This window comes from Apteryx mantelli, chromosome 7 (genome assembly GCF_036417845.1).
Source record: "Apteryx mantelli isolate bAptMan1 chromosome 7, bAptMan1.hap1, whole genome shotgun sequence".
Lineage (NCBI taxonomy): Eukaryota > Metazoa > Chordata > Aves > Apterygiformes > Apterygidae > Apteryx > Apteryx mantelli.
In genome coordinates this window covers 30,760,117-30,785,269 of record NC_089984.1, presented here as the reverse complement: position 1 = coordinate 30,785,269, position 25,153 = coordinate 30,760,117, and the positions used below count along the sequence as shown (strand labels likewise).

Genomic DNA, 25,153 nt, shown 5'->3' with positions numbered 1-25,153 from the left:
TTGCGGGATACCTAAATCAACTTTATTCACAATCACAGTTATCCAATTTTTCACAATGAGTTATTCTTCTCTTTAAACAGAACACAAAACATCTTAAAGTAAAGCAATGAAATGCAAATGACACAAGAACACGGAGGTACTTGGGAAACCTACACGAGTGAAACAAAACATAATGTTAGGATTTTCATCATTGTTGTTACTGCTGTTGCTGTTTTTCTCCCTGGAGAGAGCCTTGCTCCTCTCCTGCCTGCTTGTACCCTGAGGCCAGCTGTGCTTTGGGGGCTGGTGCAGTCAGCTGAGGCCAGGAGCAGGACTTGAATCCCAATTCTTGAGCTTGGATGCTGGGGGAGGTTTCAGCTGCTGCTAACTGCTAGAGTTTGGTCCACAGTAAAACAAACACGGTTATATATTAGAACACTCTGAATTCAAAAGGTGAAAAGGGAATTCACACCACTGCACTGGTACCCATGGACGGAGTTTCTTGAAAAATAAAATGTACCCATTGGCTTGCCCTGCACAGAAGGAAACCGATCCCATTGGCTTGATGGAGGCTCGGGAGGCTGCTTATTGCACATTTTCCCACATCCGCTATTTCATGTTTCTACCCCTTGGGTTTCTCTGCTCCCAAGTCTTTGCACTGGAGTTTTAACAGCTACTGATACAGGCTCCTCGCTGCTACCTGTCCTTGGGCGAGCTGGAGGTTGGGTTTGCGCCCGACCAGCTCGGCCGCGCTCCCGGCACGGGCGCAGAGACTGCTCTGGGCTTGCGCTAAGTTTGGTGGCCAGCCTCCCGAGCGGCGCGCTGAGGAGGCGTCCTGGGTCCGCCGGGAAGGTCCAGGGCTTTCGACAAGCTGCCGCGTGCCAGCCCGGCGTGCTGGGCTTGGGCCCTGGCCGTAAGTGTGTGCTTGAGAGGTAAGCAAAAAAAAAAAAAAAAAAAAAAACACACGCACACACACACACAAAATCCCTGTAACCAGATTATCAGCTTTCAAGTTAAGTATTCCCCATGGCAGGTGGGGAATAACCACAGACCCCTGCTGTAGGACAGAGTGAGAATAGCGCCGCCGGCGAAAGGCTCTGCAGGGCCACCTCCGGCTAGAAGCATCTTTAGCATCTTTTTTTTTTTCTTTTTCCCCCCGTTGCGGGGCTGGGGAGGGTGGTTTCCAGGCGCGGAGGCTGCATCTCCACTGCCGGGAGCACTGCTGCGTGCAAAATGGCGGCAACTGACGCTGCTGCTGCTGCTGCGCCATGGCCCTCGCCGCCCTGGGCCTGTGGCGCCGCCTCTTCCTCCTGCCCGGCCTCTGGAGGCAGCGGGCGGCCGCCCGGGGCTGGAGGGGAGCTGGCTGGGGACACCCCGAAGGCCCAGCAGCCTGGGCCAGGCCCAAGCAGAGCCAGCATGGCGGCCGTTACCACGGCAACGGTGGGGCCACCATTACAGGCCCAAGAGCCCCGCCATGGCGGCAGCGGGGCGCCCAGTTGGGGCTGGAGAGGGGGGGTATTTAAATAAACCAAAGCAAACAAAGCTCCTCAAGCTACATAAATTTTTTTTTTCCCTCCTTTTTTTTCCCTTTGTAACATGTAAGGACAGCCATGTCCTGCCGGCAGGCTGGCTGTGGAGGGCGAAGTACCACCTGGCTATTTTCATTTTTAAAGCACAGTGATAAAGTTACCAATAAATGAGACCCGCAGACATGTGGGTTTATACATTCTTCCCCAGTGGGGCTTTTTTTTTTTTTTTTTTTTCCTCCTTTTCATTTTTTTTGGTCTCCCTCAGAAGCAGACGGTTTGGGGGAGGGAGCTGCGGCTCCCTCTGCCACAGGCCCAGGCGAGCAGAAACGCCGCTGAACTCCTTGTGCCGCGTGGAGACCGCTAGGGACAAGCAATAGGAAATTTGGGGTGGTGGGGTGGGGTGGGGAGAAGGGTTGCTAGTCATGCAATGGGCCGGGCTGGGGGCAGCCCGTGAGACGTCACCGGGGGCTGCTCAGTTCGATTTCTAGGTTTTCATCTGCACCTGCCCCCCTGTCCTTGTCCTTTAGCTTTGAACACCTTCTCTGCGCTTTTCTCCCTGGTTCAAAGCTCGCCTCGCTCTGGCCATTCGGGGGGTTTCCTACGGTCGGGCAAGCTGCACGCAGAAACGTGCTGCTTGTTTCTCCTCTTCTGCTAAGCTGGCCGCTGCACGCTGCGGCTATTCGGCAGCAGACGTGCCGCGTCGGACCGCTTCCCGCTTTGTGTCCCTGCTAGGCACTGAAGCCTCCCTGCCTCTGTGCGTGGTGTAGAAAAGGGACGATTGCTCCAGCTATTTTTTTTTTTTTTTTTTTTGAGATAAAATTTTAAAATCCAAGGGGGAGAGCAGTCCATGATGACTTCCCTGATGCATGGGCATTCAGCCCCAGGGCTTGCTTGGAGGGCAGAAAAGCAGCTGCTAAGCTGGTCTTGTCTGTTGTCCGTGGAAGAGGGGATCGGGGCAGTGGGCGGTAGTGGCTGTTGAATTGCCCAGGTGATGAATAGAGACCAGGACCTGTGTCATTTCACAGCCTTGTCGCCGCCTCCCTGGTCCCACAGCAGCATCTGCTGTTGCTCTAAGTGCTGCGGTACGTTTTGATGATGTCTTTGATGGCCCGTCTGCAAATGGGGCAGCAAGCATTGGCCATCTTCTTGAGCTTCAGCCCACATGAGTAGCAGAGACACATGTGTCCACAGGAGTAAATGACCGTGTCTACCATGTTCTCATAGCAGATGGTGCATTCGTCTCCCCAGGGCCCTGAGACGGACGGGGAGATGGGTGACTCAGGCAAGCTGACTGGAGAGTTGGGCGCCGTGCCTGAAATGCAAGGAACAGGGTCAGTCATGCTGCATAAAAGGTAACTGCTGACCCAGCACCAGCTGCATGGTGCCTTGGCCGATATGGATGCTCCAGGACCAGGGTCCTGCCGCTCACCCACTCAGGTACAAGCCCATGTTCACATGCCAAGGTGCAGGGCAGCAGAGCGGCCGTGTCCGCCAGGATCTGCCGCCCACATAGAGCAAATCAAGACACAGCTGTTCCCGGCAGCAAGGACAAAGAGCAGTTTCGCTTTTTTCATACTGCTGTCTAAACATTAATGAAGGAGGACAAATTAGAAGGGGTGGTGAGAGCTGTCTGCTTTGACAAGGCAGAGGCCGGGCAGCACATGGCAGCAGCAGCTGATGAGATGATCAGTGCTTCATCTCTAGGGCCACCCCAGGGACGTGGGCCCACTGTGCTCTTCTGCAAACCACCCCACGTGGCTCCTTCAGGACGGGAGTGGGGTGGTACCACATGGACAGCACCTAGCACATAGTGGGCACATTGCTACCAGAGCTACAAGGGACTGCAGTAATTAGGCGCGTCCCACACCTATGACTAGGTTTCCCAATGAAGCCAGATGAGGTAGCAAGATAATGAAAGAATTTTTTTTTTTTCCCCCAAAAGCCATTAAAAATCTGAATGTTTGCTTGTCACCAGTTATTAGATCTGACACCGAGAGGTACCTTCAGAGAAAAACAACTTTGGTGTGGACAGCAGTGACAAGGACTTGGTAAGTTATACGTCCCACCGTCAATGCCTTAGGATCACACAGGTCCTTGGGGTTTTAAAAACGCTGCAGTGTACCTTATCATTTTTTATTGCATGTACATTTATTTAGAGCTCACTGGACTTCGTCAGGGTATTAGAAATATCGATACTGACTTTTTCTGAGGGAGGTACTGTAGGTGTGTGGAGAGCAAAAATGGGGGGAGAATTAGGCATATTCCTAGCTCTAGCCTAAGCTAATGTGCATCATGTCACTGCTACACAGCTCTCCAGAGGGAGCTGTGCGTCACAGGGCCATGCACATAACACAAAAACTTTGCTGCTTCCTCTGGGACCTTTCATGAGGAAAGCGGTTGGAGAAATATTGCTGTCTAGGCATCTAAGCAGCTTCCACGTAAAACAGACAGAAAATAGATTTTTGCAGAGGCTCTCTCTTCCTCCCCAGGGGAGCTGACAGGAGCCTCCATCCATCACTGTGCTTTTAGAGCCCTTCTGGGAGATAAGCGTAAGACTGTGAAGTGAGGCAGTGCAAGAGTGGGCAAGGGAAGGCAAATGAAAGGAGCCCGGGGGGGGGGGGGTGTGTGGAAATCCAACCAAACTTACCACTGATGGAGCTGCAGAGTGGGCCAGAGCCACATGTAGATAATATGGGGTCAGAGACGCCACTACAAAGGACGGTGGGTGAATTTGGTGCTGATGTGGGCGAGCTCGGTGTGGACAGCCCCAGCCGCTCAGCTAATATGGTGGAACCTGCATCGCGAGAAAAGAAACCCAGTTATTTTTTTAAATAGAGTTTGCCCAAGGCAGTGGGGGTAAGCCACAGGGTGCAGCTCTCAGTGCTTGTCAGGATTCATGTCTCATGAGCCTTAAATCTAGGGAAGAGAGAAAGAAAAAAAACTCACACACCTTTCCAAATGCTACTAGTTGGCCCAGAAGAGTCATCGGGCTTTCACAGCCCCTGAAATTAGCTGGAGTTTCTTTAGCCCTCATAACCCTTTGCTTCTGCCCTTTGAAGTATCACAAGTCATTAAATGCAGTTACCTCCTTTATGGTTTCATCCTGATGTGCACCCTTAGCACTATAGCCAGCGATGGGCCTGTAGCCAGTGGGAGACACAGCCTGCAGTGGGCTGGGCTGGACTCCAACCCAATTACATATCACCTTGTTGAAGCACTCTCTACTAACCCAGAGCAAAATACATCCCAGGCTCCAACAGATTCACACAAAGGGCTTCCCAGAGATGAACGCGAGGGCATGGCAGTCAGGAAAACCTGAGGTCTACTCACTGCTCTGCCTCTTGTGTATGGTGGCCTCAAAGGAGAGAATAGCAGGTGAGGACAGAAATCTGGGTAGACACCTCTTCAGGCCAAGAGAAAAGTGACCAAAATGCATTTGGCTCTGGGCTGAACAAGGATGCTTCCCTCGCCCCCGAAATCAGCAACATTTCTTCTGCTCCCTGTATGCCTGGATGTGACTGCTCAAGGGTGCAGAACCCCTGAAGCTCTTTTCTAGGAGTTCCCAGCTCCACTGCCTCCTGCTCACAGTGCCCACCATCAGCTCTGTGTTAGTGCACTGTTTGCCAGAGAAATCAGTTCTGCTCCAGAGCCTGCCTTGCATCCTCCCTCCATCTCAACCTGTTTCTTCTACTGCTGTTACAATAACAAGCAACTTAAATCCGCTTCCAGAAGGAAAGCTCAGGGGGGGGTGTTTACAATTCTGGCTGCTGCAAAGGTTTTGCAAAGGGATTTCATTGCTAACCATGCAGTCTGGACTTCAGTAAAAACATAGTGGTGAGGCAGTAGCACACAAGTGCATGAACTAAGGTATAGGTTCTTGGTGGTAAGAACTAGTTTGTCCACAGTTTTAAAGTTTCTCATTCCCCAGCTGGGGAAAAAAAAAGTGGGGTAGCTCCAAATTGGAGCTAAAATGCTTAGACTTCTTCATTGTTACCATATAAGGAACAGAGAGACACAGAGGGTTTGATTCCACAGTGTCCTTGATGAGTCTGAGGCTACTCTCCAGAGGATAAAAGCAGTCGGAGGACAGGAAAAGGTGCATGAACCAGAACAGGTCCTTCAGTTCCTATTTACAGAGAGGCAAATGAGGACCAAATCCAGGAAGCTGGGACTCCAAGTGCCAACTTCAGATGGAGCAAAAACCAAAAGCAGAGCAGCAGCAAATGCCAGAATTTCCTGCCCTTTTTAGCAGAACAAGACTGAGTGGTTAAAGTGCAGCACAGGGACCTGGGGAGACCGTATTTGGGTCTAAATCTGCGCTGAGGACCGCATATGGGACAACAGGCAAATCACTTCAACCTTCAGTCCCTCAGTTTCATTACTGTTCAAACGAGGAGTGCTTTCCTCAGGGGTGCAGTCTGAGGTTGACTTAGCCTCTGTAAAGGGCTTCAGGGCCCTCACACGAGATGCTGTAGAAAGCAGCCTTGTTTATCGCCCAGACGGGAGCAGAGGCTAGAGTTTGGCTCACTAAGTATGCACAGAGAACAGTGCAGCCTCTAATGACAGCCACTAGCAATGGCCCTTCCTTTCCAATCTGACAGATGACCCTAGCAGAAAACTTGCCCTGTGGGTAACACATACTGTAAACAGACCCAGCAGGGGCACAGATTTCAGCTCGGTCACTGCACACATACCAAATGTGTACACTGAACAGCTGAACATGTTTTCAAGCCTTCCCTCTCCTCCCTGCAGCCTGGAGATGTTGCTTCCATTCAGCTTGCACGCAGCATGTTGCATTTCTAATACCAGCCCGGTCACTTTAAATGCAAAATAAAGCCTATTAAGAGCTTTTTTTTTTTTTTTTCCCTAGGCTAATAGGAGAATTTGGAGATGCCCCAAGTGTCATAGAGTATGAACTGATGAACAACACTGGCAGTAGTACAAAGGATCTTTCCACAGTGCAAGGAGAGCTCACTGGTGAAGGAAACACAATCTTCTCTGGCTCAGCGGCTGGTCTGAGTCCCAAAACAGCCTTACTGAAGACCAAGGACCAGCCACCTTCCCAATTCCTTCTCCTAGTGCAGAGCACACTTTTTGACTTTCTCCAGCAGAAGTATGGAGCTTTGTTTAAAACAATCTGAACTCCCTACCAGAGAAGACAAACTTCTCCCTTAGTGACAAAATAATCAGCATATGACACGTTACTCACACTGTTAATATATTGCCGGATGGTGTGCAGATACCATGACAAGGAACGTGGAATGAGATCATGGGCAGGGTGGAATGAGTGTGGCCAGCTTGGCTTAACTAAAACCAGACACATGTGCTGAAGGCCAAACATGCTCATTGTGTGCACAGAGCTCCCACCAAGAACTAGCTTTCAAACCATGATTTTAAAAAGTAAATAATTCTAAATAAATCAATTTAAATACTAATTTAGAAACATTCTTCCTCTCTGTAAAGGCTCCAGATAACTTGTCTCTGCTGCTAGATCTTGATCTCAAACATGCTGAACATACTGGGATCGCCTTTAAATGGATTTTCAATCAATTCTATTTGCTATTTTATCTTTGTAGCACTAACAAAATCCAGCATGGATTGACTGTTTCTCTGCACTTCTGTATCATCACTATTGGAGAGATGCAAACAAATGAACCTATACATCCACGCACAAAAGGAAAGAGAATATTATATTTTCAGTAAAAGAGAGTATGATTATCAAATGTGCTGACAACATCATGCTGGGAAAGACTGTTAGTATGGTGGAGGAAACATTTATAATGCAAAATGATCTTGCCAAACTGGAAATTGGGTCAGAAATAAATGGGAGGCTATTCAATAGGATCAAACGCAAAATATTACTTAGGCAGAGATGATCAGCTACTGAAGTACAGGACAGGGAATTGGACCATTCAATTAGAAATACAGCTGTCTTACAGAGAAAGGTCTGGAGATTCCTGGAGGTCAGTAGATGATCATAAATCAACAGTGCTGTCCTGTTATAAGAAGGCTACACCAATCCAGAGTCATACGAGGGTCTAGAAGCACCAGAACCGGGGCCATGAGACACTGTGGTATCTCTGTCCCTGGAGATACTCAAAGTCTGCCCGGACAGGATCCAGAGCTAACTTGGAAGTTAGCCCTGTTCTGAGCAGGAGGTTGGACAAGGTGACTCCCAGGGGGTCCCTTCCAAACAAAACTGTTGTATGATTATAAGATGATAACAGTTTTCACAGGCTGTTAAAATGAGGGAGGAAACAATCTCTCCTCTGTGAAAGTTTTGGACAGGACAAGAAATCATGGGCTCAGACACCTAGGACATTCACATTAGACATTACGCAGATAGTGAAGCACTGAAAAGCAGTCAGGCTGCTCAAGAGACTGTGGCATCTCTGTGATTAGAGCTCTAGAAGAACAGGAATGTGTTGTAGGTCATCTCTTGGGATCCCATCCAGCATCTATGACTTTTATGAGAGTAGTTCTCTGTATCCATAACCGCCTCTTTACAGAAAGTCCTAATTGTGAGCAAAGCACAGCAGCTGTGGCCCACAGAGATGCTTTTGGCTCTCGTGTCTATTGTGGACAGGCTGGTTTCCCAGAAAACTGCAATCCACTCTCCTTAGGCCATCCCAGCTTTTAAGCAAACATCTTTTCCCTCATCACTCTTACTGGCAGCTGTCTGGGGAGAACTGTGCTGCTGAAGGATCTCAGTTGGGAAACAGGCCAGATAAAATGGCAATGCTCCCTAAAAATACAGGAAATTAGTCAATTAACTCCCCCCCTTAACTCTTTTTCATTTATAAAAATAGTATTTCTACATTTCTTTCTCATAGCAAAGTGATTATGTTGACTTATTTACTACTGCACAGGCCCCAGAGAAAGAATCAGAAAACTACCACAACAAAACCAGGTGGGTAAGAGCAATGTGCAGTTTGCACTCTCCTTCTGAACATGCTCAGAGGCATTTGTTAACATGCAAGTAAATCCCTGGGGGACCTCTGTGGCCTAGAGCAGGGGGCAGTGGAGTAGCTGCCATGAATCTGAAGCAGCTATCCCCAACACATTACTAGCAGTATGTTAGGAGTCCCAGACTCAAGCTACAGCTGGGAAAGAGAGAAAAGTATAGTACTGTCAAAGAGCATGTTGCTTCCTTATTATTGTTTTCTTTGGATCAAAGGAGGTTGGAAGACTGCCAATTTATGGTGTTCATAATGCATTTCTTACTCTGGTATCTATTCCTGAAAGAGGTGATAGAGATGTAGAGCCATTCCTGGGACTGGAATAATGACAACTGGATTAATGGATTTAACCTTATCTACTACAGATCTTTGGTTTTATAATGACCCCTAGTATATGATTACCTTCATAAATAACCAGGTGGAAGAATCTAGTAGTACTGGCACCTGAATTTTGGCTCTTCTTGTTTTTTGCTAGAAAATCTTCTATATACATCCTATTTTTCTACTCATTGATGTAACTGGTATAGAACATTCCCACTTTATTTTTTCCTTATTCATCCTCCCATTACAGAAAAAGGTAGAGATATAATTTTAACTTCAGAGAATGCAGACTTTGGTAGAAGTAGGTCACTTAGGTCTTACCTTTTGAATATATCACACTAAAACAAAGGAACAAAGCACCTGTAGCTGTCTGGGTACATGGTGGTTAAAAGTCAACAATAATGTTAGGGAAGGATGTAATCATATCCATCACTTCTGTATGCTACAAAACATGTGTATTTACACAGCAAGTTGTTACGTTCCCACGGTGATGAGAACAATACTGCATTGACCAGAAAACAGAGCTTCCTTCCCCTTGAGCTCAGCATTTGTGGCCAGCCATGCTGGCAGCCTGGCCTCTGGGCTGCAGCTCATCTCTGCCTCTCAGGTGACTGACATCAGTTGATAATCCATGGGGCTTTTTGCATTCAAATATTTCCTGGGGCTTTTACAACTGTTTTGAACAGAACAATATTACATTTTGTTCTTTACAAGACTGTGAAAACATATAGGATTTTGCATTATGCTACACAAATGTCCAGAAATAAGTCAAAAAGCAGCCTGGAAGATTTTGCATGCAAAACCAAAAGGCCTGTATTTGCAGAAGGGTGTCAGACTTAACCTCTGTTTAGGGAAGTAAAAGTTGGATCCAATTCACGAGATCAACAGTTTACAGTTTCAGGTGGACCAGACAAGGAGTGTGCTTTAGGGCTTCACTGGAGCATTGCTGTCCACTGTGCTAAGAAGGGTAGCATGGCACCAGCAGGTCTATTACTCTGCTGCAGTAATATGCATACTGCAGTTAAGCTGAGGGAATATTAAAGCACCAGCAACTCCAGACACTTGCAGGAGCTCTTGATCTTTCAGCACTCACAGGCCAAGCTCAGTGAGCTGTCTGAAGGCAAAGAGCACAGGACAAATCTGCAAGTGAGTTGGTATCTTTCTTGGCCTGAAAGGTGAAGTTCAGCATTTACTCAGCACTTCATCCTGCAAAATCCTGAGGGCAAAGACACCGTGCAATAAGCATCTAGCTGAACTTAAGTGAAAGAGTGGCCAGCATAGTTATAAAGGTGTGGTAATATCTTCTCGCAGTCCTCATGTCCCTCTCAGCAGAAAAGCTTAACCTTCCTCACCTTCCCAATAGGGCTCCATGTCACAGTTGGAGAAACATTAGACCAACAAAACACCCAGATGGATGCTTAGGTCTACCAATGGTAAAAAAAGAGCCAGGATTAAGTAGCTGAACCACATGAAAAGCAAGAGTCGGAGTTTTCATCTTGTTTAAGAACAACATAACAAAAAGCCCTCTAAAAGATCACAAGTATTAATTACCCTGACCAAAAATGCATCTGTCCAAAAGCAATGACTTTTTCCACCCCATCTCAAAAAGGCTATTTGGCTCAGAGTGGTTGGGAGACCACAGCAAACATGGTTCTGTGAGCAAAAGGAAAACCACTGCCTAACCCAGCACTTCCAAGCTCAGTGCTCCTCCAGCAGGGATATGTATAAATAGGGTGGCAGATGCATACAGGAAACAAACAGTTTATCTTTTTCCTGCCAGCACTGCTCTGAATTTCTATGGGACTTTCTGTTGGATGAAAAGGCATCTGACAAAGGAAAAGAAAGTGTTTAGCCTGTTTTGTTGCTCTCACAGTAGCCAGGATAACTAACTCATGCCAGAGTTAGTTCAAAGAATATGCGGATATTATCTCTCCTGACAGATGAGGTGTAATTCAAAGAGGTTGGTAAATGATCCTGTAACCTGTATATTCACTGTAGCCAGGCAAAGGCGTTATGGGATAAGGCAGATCTATATATCATTTATTATGAACTTCTCACTGCATCCAGGGATTATTAATTATTATTCTCATGGAGGGGAGTGTGCAGAGGGAGAGACATTTGCAGACATCTGCGGAGAGTTAATGTGCAGGCCACATCCCGTGGCTGTCACTTAGAGATCAGTGTGCTTTACCCAGTCATGGTGGAAAGTAGCTTTGCTCCCAAAAACACTCCCGGAGAGGCTGGTGCATTTGCAGACACAAGGACTGTCTACAGTACCTAGGCACAGAAGTTCAGCCACAGGACTGAGGTCTCCAAGAAGGGGGGACTCCTGGTTTGCAGCTTCAGCAAGCAGAGCCTGCCAATCCACACCAAATACTGGAAGAGAGCCATTAATATCTCACCTTGAGGGCTTCACTTTCCAGATGCTGGCTAACACCTCAGTATTCAGGTTAGGCTAAAAATGCTCATTTACTTACCCATGGCAAGAGTGGGTTAATTATGTGTCATGTGTGATGAGATCTTTAGCAGGATGCACACAGGTGCCATGAGCAGGTATTAACTCTGACATTGCTGGCACTTCCCACAAGAAATAACTATTTGACCGCATCCAGCTCACTGCAACTGTGCAGTTTTCCAAGATGTAAATTGTAAAGCACCCTGTCCTCAGAACAGCTTTCTCTTTCAAATTCTCTCTCAAAACACTGAATATAAACCAGGAGGGTGAATAGAGAGCTATATGCAGTGCTAGAATCAAGCCCAGTAAGTTACAGAAGCTGGCATACTCTTGTGTATCTCTTACAACTTAACATCAGTAATGTGTACATTATTTCCAAAGAAAGATAAAACCAAGCATGATCGGAGGGTTTATAAAGAGGGGGTGGCTTAATACAAGTTAATTTCTTTCCAAGAGGCACTAAATATTAACCCCCTTGCCGCCCCCCACCCTCTAAAGCCATAAAACACCAACTCCAGGCAGTTAAGTGCCACATAACACAGGCCTGTTTAATCCCTATCAGTTTAATGAGTCCATTTTCCATACATAAAACAAAAAAAATGGACTATAAAACTCTGGGGCACTTCTAAGTGAACGCCTGTTAAAGGAAGAGACTCATTATATACATTTCTGTGCAAAATGCTATGCATTTATCAGGCTTCTCTTGTGCTGTATTTATTTTAACTCATTGACTACTGGCAATTTCCACATCACTGGAATGAACTAAGACAGAGAAGGATCAAGATCCCAAATGGGGCTGCACCCGGCATCTGAGATGAGGGGTGTGATTCACTACTACAAAGAGCTATCTTGTCTCAAATGGGAGGAGTTTATGACTCTAAAGCTGGAGAACCAAAATCCTGGATTCTCCCTGCATGTGTGAGATATTTTTCCACTGCCTGCTGTCTGCACCATGGGCACCATGTATAATGACGGTACGCACCGATAATCATTTAAGTATTCTGCATGCTCAATGCTGGAGTCCCAGGACAGTCAGGGAGCAATCACAGGACCTGCAGTAGTGCTAAGAAAATTGTTTCCACAGGAACAGGCAAAAGTCTGGGAAGAGAGGGGGGAAGACGGGCTCAGCTTCCAAAAAACCCTGCAGACTCTTAGGAGAATCAGGCCAGACAATTGCCTCAGCAGAGACCCAAGAGGAGAGGAGACAACCCCTCTCTAAGTTAATTTGGAGAGAGCAGCTGCAGGATATACATTAGCAAGGTAAATGAGGGGCTCATGAAACTGTGACTCCTTCCAGCCTGTTCCTCAGGACAAGGGCTGCATCGCAACGTGGGAAACACCTCCGGGGAACAGGCCTTGGCTGCTAAGCTGGGCTGCCAGGAAGAGGCCTAACGGGTACAGCTTCAGTTAAGCTTGCCTGTAATGGGACAAACCCCAGCCAGTCTCTGCACATCGCTGCTGCAGGCAGCTGAGGCCAAATGTCAGTGTTGACTTAAGAGCCCCTTTGCCAGCACCTTTGCCCTGCGGTGCCCTCCTGAACTGCCCTAGCCCCGTGTTGAGCATTTGCCCAGCTGCTGTAGCGGGGGCTCCCAAGAACCAGGGCTTTGTAGCTGTGCTGTCTTGAGTCCCCGGCCAGCTCCTGCACTCCCCTCCCCACCCCCAATAAATTTTGAGCCATTGACCAATTTCAAGAGAATCTGGAAGCTTCAGCAACAATTAATTCCTAAATATCTTGCAATCAGCGGCTGAGTAAGAGCGCCAGCTCACTGCCCATGGTTAAGGAGGCAGGCGAGTTTAGCCTATATGCATTCCGCATTCACCCATTGCGGGTGTGAATCCAGACTACCCACACCAGATGCTGGCTCTCAGCTGTCCAGCAGGCTAAAAAAAAAATTAGGAGACATCCAGGGAGCTGCAACAATGTGCAGCTGCTCTGGGGGGCCTGGAGTTATTCCAGTGGGTGGACAGAAAGGAGACAGACATGGAAGAAACTGAGCTTCATTAGTACAACTGCTGACGGAACAAGTTATTTCATTGCTTAAAAGGAAATATCAATATTAATGGAAAGGCTGTAATTCACAAGGGAAACCACATCAAAAAAAACAAAATAAAAGAGAAGAAGGAAGATGTTTTACATGCTGGTAATTCATTTTGAGATACAAGAAAATGAAAGAATATCTCCAACCATTTGGCTTCCCAAATACTAAATATATAAACTTGTTGCTGTGATAGTTCCTCCAGACATGAGTCATACATTTCAAAACCTTATGGGGTCAATCAATTTAAATTTTATAAATGGATTACAACACCAAAACCAGACCAATATATCCAGACTGGCTCATTTCAATCTTTCAGAGCTGTTAATAAAACCATGTGCAAACTGAAATGCTTACAAGTAAAAGCTGAAAGCAATAAATCAATTTTAACAGTCTGGTCATGTCTACCATACAGGAATGATGCCTGAAAAAACCCACAAGCCTGGAACAATGGAAGTCCTAAAGCACTTGCAAACCCCACTTTTTTCACTTCTATGCAGTCTCCTAACGATTTGGCTTTCTTTTTTGGTTGTCCTATGTGCACAACCCATAGAAGTTCAGAATTAAGAGCAGCACCTTATGTATAAAATATTCAGAAAGGCTTCCAATCTTGACAAGAAGATCTATTGCCTCCCTCAATAGCTGGTTCCCATAGTTAATTACCCTCACTTATGTCTAGTTTGACTCTGTGTACCTTCATTTTCCAGCAGCTTGATATTTTCATGCTAATATCTGCTACAGTGAAGTGCCCTCTACTTTCATTTATCTTCCCTCCATGTGGTCAAGTTGCCTCTCAATCTTTTCCTTGGTAAGTGAAACAAATTGACGTCCTTCCACCTCTCACTACAGATGACTGTAGTCTCTCACTGCACTGTAGAGGCGCTTGGCCTGCAATTATTTTCCCTTTGCTGAGTGACAAAAAGAAATATAAAGTGTTTCCAACCTCACCTTTATTTTCTGCTTTTTTACTTTCCCCTACAGTAAATGTAGTGCCAGTCTACAACACCAGATTGATAAGACTGAAGCAGAAGTCAGAATTCCCTACTGTCATACCAATCCCACACTGTCCCATCTCTTAGAGAGCTCTGTAAGACCATCAGCCCAGGTAAACATGGTCTCCTCTAATATTTAAATTAGGAGATAAAAGTTGCATTTCCAATACTGTGTAACAGCTGCTGTTAGCAAGTGTCAGCTTCCACTGTCAGGCCACTATCCAGGAGAGACCCGAGCTTGGTCCTGCTCTGGGTCAGGACCAAATAACTAATCTCAAGGTCTGAAATGCAGCAGCCAGTGATGAAAACCCTGAGCCATCCAGTTTCCTGAGTCAAAAGTAAAACTTCTCTAGTTGCAAGAGTGGCATTGCTGCTCTCCACCTTCTCCATCCTCCAAAAGAAGCAGAAAAACTGGAGAGAAAGTAGAAACAGCAACTTTCATTTCCTATATTGTATAGTTTGCTGTAGCTTTGACGTTCCTTTAACACTGCATAATAGTGCTTTGATTAATCTAATAATGGCAAAAGAGATGCCCCAGAAATAGAATGACATCTGCTATATAAGATAGGTTTGCTATCATTATGCCTCTTTCAGTATTTGTGTCTCATTTGTTTCAAGGATATGGAACTTCACATTTTCCACTAAAGCTAGAAAAGATGACTATAAACATGTCTTCTCCTGTGATATAAAGCTCAAACTACAAAAGATGGATCATATAAAATTACTCTTGTTTGCATTCTGAAGAAGGAGCTTGTCATTAGATAGAAGACAAACACTTTATACTCTTCTTACATTTTCTAATATTATAATGACAGATATTATGGCAAGTGCCATAAGCTGTTCCACTGCAGTGCAAACAGTGCACATCACTGTTTACACTGTAATTGTATTGCAAAAGCCAGAGATGAGAGTTCATTACGTACGGCTGATCTGTATAATTACTGCAGTTACAGAGTTGTGCTGTGCTGGAGACAGCATCATAGCTGTTTTCTGGGCAGTTGCACTGTACCACAGTACTGCAAACACAGGTCTGAAAAGCCATATTTATATTTCAGCACCTGTTAAAGATCATAGGCAAGCTCTAATCTCATAGCTTTTCACTGGGCAATGGCAGCTTGCGCCCAAGCTGACATTACTAGAGCTGCACCCCCAGCGGGGTCCTCTCCTGTCCTCAAGTGAGGCTACATCAGCATGTTCAGATCTCTTCATTTATATCTCACTTGAGACACAAGAGCCCATTTTCCGCTTGTTCTCCAGTGACTGAGGCCAGGAAAATCTTGTTGCACAAATATAGGTAGCGAGGAGTCTTCCAACTGAGCAGATTTTCAGTGGAAAACATGGATTTATCTAAAATGTCCACTGGGAAGGTACCAGTTTGGGTTGAACTTGTGAACAGGTAGGGAAGACATACGCAGAGACGCAGTAATATCTTGCTCAGCAGGAGGTTTGCCCAGGTTGTGGGAGGCCAATGTTCAGGTCTGTGCTCTCCTGAATTCTGCAAGAGGATGCGAGTGTGATCCTCTGGTGAGAAATATCTTCTCTGCTCCATTTTAGGACCTCTGGCAAAGAGGCTATTTGCTCTGTGCAGAACTGGCAAAATTAGTGATCTCATAGGAAAGGAAGTAATGGTCTGATGACTTAGTCTTACCAGCAGCTAAATGGCCTGAGGATATTTTCCTTCTTACATATACATGAGCATTTAATCTTCCTACTTTGACTGGGATCTGTTTGACTTCATCTACCTTTATCAAAATGATGTGTTGGCTGAGAGCAGCGCTAGCCATGGATTATGTACAATATGCACAAGAAATGTAATCAAGTGGAACTATCGGGATTTGATTCTTGCGTTCCTGGAGATAAATTATAGTATTATATTTGTCATCTATGAGCCTTTAATAGCCACAAAATATTCACAGCATAGACCTATGGTCCACTTTAAGCAAATCGTTTAGGACACTTAAGACTGTGATAAAGGTGGATTGGACCCTGCAGACAGAGGTGTGCGTTCATCACAATTTATCTTCAAAGACTATCTACCCATCCTAAAAAAGGAGCTGTTAGTTGTTGAGATTTTTTTTTTCTGTTGAGTAAAAGGAGCATTTTAATAGTGAGAATTTGAAACAATAAAGGAATATAGATATATTTAAAGATATGTGAATATAACAACATAAGCAATAAAAGAACATTTTCAAATCATCTAAGTGTACCGGTAAGCCCCATTTATTATCATCTGCATGAGTTATGCATGCAAATTGCATACACAAACAAGCTTATTTATAAATGTAAAATCAGGCACCAAAAAAGGGTGATTTCTTTACTCTGAGACTGCCCCATCTGTGGGTCACAGACGTCTCAGTGGGGACATCTCCCTGAGATGTCTCAGTAGGGAAAACAATCCGTCTAACTAGACAGCTCCACTTGAGATACAGAGATGAATCCACTGGGCTGCTAGTGCCTGGTACAACTCATCTGTTATTAAATGTTTTTGGCTTAAATGCACACAGTGAAAAAATATAAAGAGAGGTGGCTTTCACTAGAGGGAACAGGCCCCTGCTGGGTTACAAATTCGCCCCTGAAAGACGGCTGACGCTATACCCAGATTTGGAGGGAGACGGCACAGCTGGAGGAGCAAGAGAAGGGAAAGGCCAGGCTGGTGCCTGATATGAACCAGTGAAAGGCAGGATAGTGAAGCAGTAGCAAACCTGCCATGCTAGAGATACTAGACGAGGCAGAAGCCCTTTTTAACAATTCAGCTTCCAGTATTTGAAGTATTTGGAGAGAGACATTTGACTCAGTTTCACCCAAATTCTGGTGTTTGGCTTCAGCTAAATACTTCCTTAAAGCCAAATCTCTGAGTGGCCTTAATTTAAACTGGTTTGTCTCCACTGCAGCAGTGGTGATGTTAATTAGAAAGGTCTAATTAATTTTTTGTAATTTCCCCTATTAAGAATGTAAATGCTCATAACATTACTACAGATTTTCCCCTGATATGGCAGAACTTTCTTTACCATGAGACATCCTCCCCAAGCCAATAATCAGATTAGTTCTTAGGTAGATACTCTAACTATCTCTTAAACAAATGTGTCGACTCTTATTTGTAAATCAGTTAGAGGAGGATAAGGAATTAGATAGCATTCTCAGAGACCATCATTTAGTTTCTGACGCTGACATGGCCCAGATTCAAGCCCAAATACATCCCACATTTGTGACTATGTGAAGATGACACCTGTCCAATATCCACACACAAAAAAAGTCAGTTTGATCCTGAGCAAATGCCATTTCAGAGTTTTTTCCTCCACACTTTCAAAACATGACTTTCAGCATTTAAAGTCCATTGGTGAACAGAGCTTAAGAACAGAGCAAAACTAGCGAGAGAAAGAGGCCAGCTTTGCAAAGGTTCATCTAACTGCATGAGCTACACTGTCCTGCATAGGGCTGGAGGAGCAGGAGACCTCTCTGGCGTTGTGCTGGTGGGTGCTATACTTTGCGCAGCTCCGCGATCACGAGGCACCAGGTCCTTCCATGCTGTTTGCTAGTCTGCTACTCACACACGAGCCTGGGAGAAGCACGGAGACTGCTCCTTTCGGGAATCAGTGCTGTCAGATAGTTAATACACAGGGAAGCAAATCTCATTTTCCTTCCTAGCCATGCCCTAGGTTAGTTCAGCCCAAAGCACCTCTCCTCTTCCTCTTTGCTTCTCCTAGGTTAAGGGTGACTAATCTGTACTTCAAAGGAGGACTCTGAGGCTTCATCCATTTGAAAAGAGCTTTGAGATCCTCAAATGAAAGATGCTAGAGAAGTGTAAAGAGGTAAGTCTTGTAACTGATACCCATGTGCTATGTACAGGTCTTTGTAAATTAGCATTTTTTCCTCTTTCAAAATAAAGTTTGTAACTGATTCTAGAACAGGGAGGGAACCACTAGCACTTTCATTCCTTCCCTTCCCCTGCAACATAACCCTCCTTGGTGCTTTGTGTGCGAGACTGTGAAAAGGGGGATGAGACATACCTAGCACGCGAATCTGCATGACTGCGCCATGTAAACCAAAGAACATCCAGAGGGGCTGGGAACAGTCCACGCAGACCTGCATGCCAGTGCTGGCACCGTTGTGACTCAAGTGTAGCTCGCCGTCCGAATTCACCATAAATCCCAAGATGTCTCCACTCTGGAGGGGCACCAGGACTCGGCAGACAGCCCAGAACTCCTTCCGGTCAACCAAAGACTCGGGGTTATAGGGAAGGTCGCTGGGCCGCAGGGTGCTGGGATCGCAGGACGTCACCCCGTAGGACAGCGTCCCGGTGCGCGCGGCGTTGGACTTGTTAATTTTGACGAAAATGGTTTCGTTGATCCTAAGGGGTCTGCTGGTGAAAACCAAAGTCCTCTCTTCCCGGGCGTGCTCCAGCCGGGCCACAGTTTGGTCGTCCAGGATTTTAATGTGGGCTCCCCTGAGCTGGTGGAAGCGGAGGTCGCTCTCGAGCTGGGAGGGGAGGAGGTGGGAGTGCTGGGAGTTGAGGGAGTTCTGCGGGATGGGGCACGTGGTGGCCGTCACGTGGAAGGTCTCCTCCTGGAGGTTGAGGTCACAGAGGCTGACGGAGAGGCGCGTGTCCTCCGTCTCCCGCCGCAGTGAGGGCCGGCGGATGGCAGTGAAGGACCGGGGCCGCAGGCAGTCGGGAGGAATGATTTCGCTGTCTGCAAGGAGAGAGGGGGCGAGAGAAAAAAACAAAAAGATCACTTGAGAGAGAATGAAAACGTCCAAGAGTTTATGAATCGCTACGGGTTTGAACTGTATGTTTAAAAGAGAAAATCAGGCTGCCATTAACACATTTTCCCCTTTAAAATACAGAAAATCATAAACTATATTTGCAATCGATTGCTGTTCTTGTGCTTGGCCAACCAGCATCACCATTTTCAGCTTCAGAGTAGGCAGACTCAAAATCGATGGAAAGAATCGACCATGGGGGGAATCTCCTTGGAGAAGGGAAGCAGAGGGTAAGTAACTGAAATACACCCTGAACATACCAATCAATAACTACGCAGGCTCTGAGTTTGTGTGCCCTGTTCATTGTTTACAGTAATTCTCATAGGTCTATGAAATGAATACCTAAGTAGATGTTCTTATTTTAAAAGCAACGTTATGTTCAGTTCTAGTTTATTTATCATCAGATGAAATTCAATTAGTACTCCTGAATATAATTAATTGTGCTCTGGTGCCTACTGCAGACGGGTGCAGATAGGCATTTCACAGTTTGGAATTTGGGAATGTGCGGTTTTCTATAAATAAAGTACAATCATTCATTATCTCCAAGACAAATAATTAAAAATCAAACCCATGCATATATAAAAAAGAACATTCAAATTCACCAGTGGAAACAGTTGCACCTTATCCTCTGTGCTAGTCTCACCTGCTGTTTCAGAAGCTACTCATCAATTTATTTAATTCTTTTTTTTAAAGAACACAAGCACATGCTTTTAATGCCTTTGAATCGACCTGGTCACCTGCCCTCCTGGGGCTTGCACAGAGAAGAGCTTCTCCCCGCTTTGGAGGGACCTGCACCGTCCATGCGCAGCTACCAGCCCCCCCACAGCAAGGCTCCCCTCCACGGCCGCTTGCCCAGCACAGCCGGGCTGCCCGCTCTCTGCCACTGCAAACCCACCAGTTGGCTCCAGTACGGCCCTGCCACAGGTCTCCTGCGGATTTTCTTTTACGAGAACAAAAGAGCAGGAACTCAGGTTATCTGTGATTTTCCCACTGGGGTGCACCCTCTCTTAGCATACCAGAGGAGTGGCTCTGTACTGGTGTGGCAAGGAAAAATGCCAGCTACTGAATAACCACCACCATCTCCTGTGATATATGAGGTCTGACTATAAGCCTCTGCCGCCCTCCTCTTCTGGGATCCCTGACAAGAGCACACCCACACGCAGTTTGGCTTTGGTAAAGCTCTTTGCTTTGCTTAAACTGGATTATTCCAGGCTTCTCTTTAAATAATCTGCTATCACAAGAGAAACACAGTCTCAAAATAAAAATGGGCTACGTTTCTCATATTTGATTTTCCCCATACTGATATTGCAGCTTCTCTTCCCAGAAGTTAATTAAAGAAAAGGAGGCCTAACTAAAACCAGAAATTACCCCAAGTAATTTAGAAGCTGGTTGCATTAATGCTTTGTAATATATGGGCTAGCATTTGCATTGCAAGTGCCCCTGCTGGATAGAATTAGGCTTATTTTACCCTCCTTTGGCTGGAAACCCACACAGGAAAACAAATTAATACTGGCAGCTGACGAGGATCCTTTGGTGTAGGTGAAGGGGTAGAGACCTTTCTGAATAGGAGCAGAAGGTCCTCTCTATTTTATTCCCTGTAACTATACATGTGCAGCCTGGCTGACAACTGTGATGTGTGGGTAGCTTGCAGCCAAGGTTTTGAAACAGCTTGTTTTCCACCAGGATGCTTGCATTTCCCTTTGGCTGCTGGACAAAATATCTTTTTCCAACTGAAAAGAGGTTAAGAGAGCTGGAGTTCTGCTGCAGCCAAGACACATGGCAGTGATAGCAAACCAGGGTTATACTTCCAACTGTTTTACCTAAATCGATCAGTAACTCAGATGCCTGGCCACATAAGGGATAAGTTCCCTATAGCATATGGGATTGACTGTGAGGCTTAGTTCATTAATGTTTGTAAATATCTTTGGAAGAGAGGATTGCAGTTTATTGGTACCTGAGGTGGATTTGTGCAAATTGAGAGAGCTGGGTCTCTAACAGATGTTGGCTCTACTTTTTCATAAATCACAACCTATCCAGCCAAAGAAGAAAAAAACAATCCCACTGAATATAAATTAAAACAATAGCATTTTAATTTCATCTTTTGCGCTGGTTACAAGAGGTGTGGAACGCCATTTATCCCCAGTAACAGCTAATGGCCCAGAGCTATCAAAGAACAATTCAAGACTGTTCTGGAGAAATGTGAAACAAATGAGGTGACTTTGAGCCGTTTCCTTCATCAGAAGAATCCCAGGAACGAGCTGTTTTCTTCCACCAAAGCTTCATTCATCACTTTGCTAATACAGAGCAAGCTGCTCATACCACCCTGGCCCATAATGCAGCCTTGCTCCGGCAGCACATTTACCACGGACCTTTAATGCTTATGAAGGAGGGATGCTGTGTAAGAGTGCTCAGGCACACTTACGTTTGCAGAGACAAACCTGGAGCACACATCAGAAAGACATGACGACTTTAAGTGATGAGACCGTAAAATATGAAAGTGCTACTTTTCCCCCAAGCATGACGCTTCATGTGGTAGAACAGCCCATTCCCGAAGAGATCATCTGGCTTGAGCCTGAAGAATTTAGAAATCCTGCCCTTTCATTAAGTAATCAAAGTTAGAAATTTGCCTATATAAGGACAAAGTAAACACGCATGAGGAATTTAGGGTCTGAACCTACGTTAATGCTCCATCCGCCACTGAAATAGAGCCCCACTGAACTCAGGACGTGCAAACGGAGACTTGTTCCCCTGCCGCCACTACCAAATGCAGAGCACGAAACAGCTTCTGCCCTCCAACGTGATGTCTATAGCCCAGCCACAGCTACGCTGGCACCTCGCAGAGTTTCTTTGGGTTAAGTCAACTGGTGGGAGATCTCCTTGTGTGGGAACAGACAGACTCGTGAGTCAAGACCGCAGCTCATACTGAGTCACCAGAGCGAGTTTTATCCCGGCTAGGTTGGGTCTCGCTCGCGAGCCAGCCGTGGCCACACACAGCTCGGCGCTACCCACGTGCTTTGCAGGAAGGTTTTGCGGAGCTCTGCCTCGCTGCAGTCATGAGGCCAGCAGCCGAATTAGCGACTCCCAGGCCTATGGGAGCAATATAGACACAGCCAATGTGGAAATGATTTCCACCAAACGCAACCTTCCTGCTCCTCAGTTGGAGAATCTGGTACATCATTGAATTTCTGTAAAGGAGGCCCAGCTTCACAAACCCCTCTGCATCTTTTTCTGGTCTTGTTTAAGTAAAAAAAGCGAGTAGGAATAATTCACTTAGCAAAGAAGAGATGGAGGACATTTGAACGGTTCAGTAGTCTTCTGTTTTTCCTCCCTCTTTAGTGGGGTTTATCTGCAAAATTTATGCTCGCAGCAGCTGGCTTCTTATGCACAACATTAACTTGCAATATCTTTCTCAGACCAGAGGCTTCAAAGCTCCCGTTTCCCGCTCAGATGGCCTGGAAAAGCCTCCTTCTTCATGCAGGAGCTAAGTGACTGCAAAAACACTTTAAAACAACTGTTACGAGGAGCTGGTGAGCAGCCAGATGCAGCTGGAAACACTGTATCCAGATCAGAAACAATTTAGTACCACCTTTTTCTGAACTGCTGGCAATTGTTGACTTCTTAAGACCATTTATTTCCGTAAACATGTATAATGTATATAATACATATTTATTATAGATAGCATACAGATGCATATATAATATAGTTACATGCACATTCAAACACAAACACACTTGTAACTACCAGCATGCACAGATAATCTCAGACCTACCCCAAATGCAAGGGGATGAATTAATGTCAGACTGTGAAATCATTATATCCTTCACCTTTTCCTTTTTCAGTATTGTCTATTAGTTGCCTAAAGGCTTGACTATCCAAGGTAATGAGCAGCCAGAATTCACATACCTGTACAAGGTCTGAGAAAGCACAACAAACTCAGCGCACACACACACACACACACACACACACACAAGAAACTTGCAGAATCAAGTATTTAACTGAAAGCTCCAGAGACCTGGACAGCTCTACAGACCCAAAGAAATTATATTTCTCCAGAGCAAGAGGGCTGTCCTGCTCTCAAGAACGAGATAAGGAAGGAAGACCTAATATAAACAGACCAAACTTGAGACTTATGACTGTGAAAAATAGCTTAAGACTTCAGGAATCAAACTCATAACCTAAGAGGAAAGAACCTATCCCATTTTTAATGAGTACTGGTGCTCACTGTATAATTTCCATGACCAAGGAACCTCACAGGTGCTAATCTATCAAAGGATGTCTTGAAGTCAGTGGCACCCACAAGAAATTTCTTTGTAAATGTACATCTGCAAAAGACCTATACTGTATTATTGCCGCCATGCCAGAGGGACACCACTCCTACTCGGGAATGCAGATGAAGGCTCCTATTCCCTCCTCAAGGCTACATGTCACGAGTGGTGACGCACGGATGCTAACTGGGATTGCAACCCTTAAACTGCCGCACTATCGCCTCCACGGTCTATAGCAGAGTTGTGCAGCTAACAGGCCATTTGGCAAGACTCTGACACTGTGGGAAGAAGTGTTTGAAATATGAGGCAGATGTACCAGGGCATAAATAACATTGCACTTAAAGACAACCAGGAAGAGCAACCAGTGCTAAGACAAGAAGTAAACTTGCGTTCCTGGAAATCTGTCACACACAGCCCCATATTCCCCATCGTAAGAGTAAGGGTATTAATCTTAACTGAGCTCCAGCTCTGCTGCCTGCTTTGCTAACTGTGCCCATGTCACGCTGTGGAGGTCTTTGCTCCCTTGCCAACTCAGTTGTGCAGAGCTGATGTGTACTACTGGAAAACCGCCGCACTTCAGAAGTAGCCAGAACTATTTCTGGACACTCAATTTATTACGTGCTTTGAGGTGACTGAGGATAGAAAATTCAGTAAAATGAAATGAGCTATATTCTCATTTATCCCTCCTAAAAGAAGGATGAAGATCATTGTGGCTGGAGGCAAGGTGCAATATCAGCTCCTAAATCCTTTAGACTACCAGCATATGTCTGGCACCAAATCCACAGCACCACCTCCACTGGAAAGAAGAGGAGCCTTGACTGGATCTGGAATGAGGAGGATGGCTGCGTGGCCCTCGATTCAAAATTCACCCAAATTAAAGGGTGATTGGAAGTAGGTCCTCACACAGCTTACTGCACTCACAGTGTTCAAGACATCCTTACAACCATGGGATGCTCTTCTCAAGGCTCTCTCCGGCTCTGCCATGGGTGCCTTGCTGTTTTAGTGTACTGGCAGGAGCTAAGCAAACAGGAAAGTGAAAAGTGCCCTTATTTAAAATAAACACAGGAGAAAAATTGAGACATGGAGAGAGAAATGGAAGGAGGAGAACACCGAGGCCACGCTCGCAGTCAATAACAGACCAAGCTCCACTTGCAAAGAATGTCAGAGTGCTCTTGCCTGCTGGCAACGTGTCAGAGTAGACACTTAAAAAGCTATTTGTTTTTCTGAAAACTTGTGTTCTCCATGGGAGGTCTGGAGAGGAGGTTGAGTCCTGGCGTGGTCAGTGTAAGGCTGCAGAGACCCGCACTCCCAAATGGGTGCTTCTGCTGTGATGTGCACACAGGTTTCCCCCTCCCCTCCCTGCTTGCTACCTTTAAATCTGAGTTTATATGATCTGAAACCACTCCATTGTGTTTACTTCTCATAAATAACCAGGCGCCAGAATACAGCCTCTCAGATCGTACAGCGAAGCCACTTTCAGAGCATTATTTGCATGTGGGAGGCAAATGTTTAAAATCCCTCAAAGGAATGATTCAGACTAAAAACCTCCTTTGCCATATACTTAGGAATTCAGTTCTACAAAGTACATTTCCCTTTATGAGCAGCTGAGAAATAAAACTGCCTGAGTTATTATCTCAGATCAACCATTCCTTCTCCTTGCGAAAATCCCCATCACATCAAGGACATCAGTTAAATAAATATCTACTTACACAACACCTGTATGTGCGCATGTATTTCTTTCATTTAAAGTCACAATATCTCGTTTCAAACAAAGCTGTTGCCCCCTGCTCTCCTTGCTCCAGCTCCTCTCTTTTTGCACACTTACAGGAATACATGCAAAACTACAGCCAACAGACAAT

General features: G+C 45.7%; 1 protein-coding gene across 2 annotated transcripts in view; it reads right to left on the bottom strand.

The window, feature by feature from the left end:
* The window catches only part of NEURL1 (neuralized E3 ubiquitin protein ligase 1), a 123,910-nt gene continuing 98,757 nt past the window's right edge, over positions 1 to 25,153 (bottom strand). For both annotated transcript variants that reach the window (XM_067300207.1, XM_067300206.1), the window contains exons 4-6: positions 18,279 to 18,959; positions 4,156 to 4,302; positions 1 to 2,820 (exon numbers count right to left, since the gene is read on the bottom strand). In XM_067300207.1, coding sequence (XP_067156308.1) covers positions 2,579 to 2,820; positions 4,156 to 4,302; positions 18,279 to 18,959 — 1,070 coding nt within the window. In that variant the 3' untranslated portion in view covers positions 1 to 2,578. The remainder of the gene's footprint in view (positions 2,821 to 4,155; positions 4,303 to 18,278; positions 18,960 to 25,153) is intronic.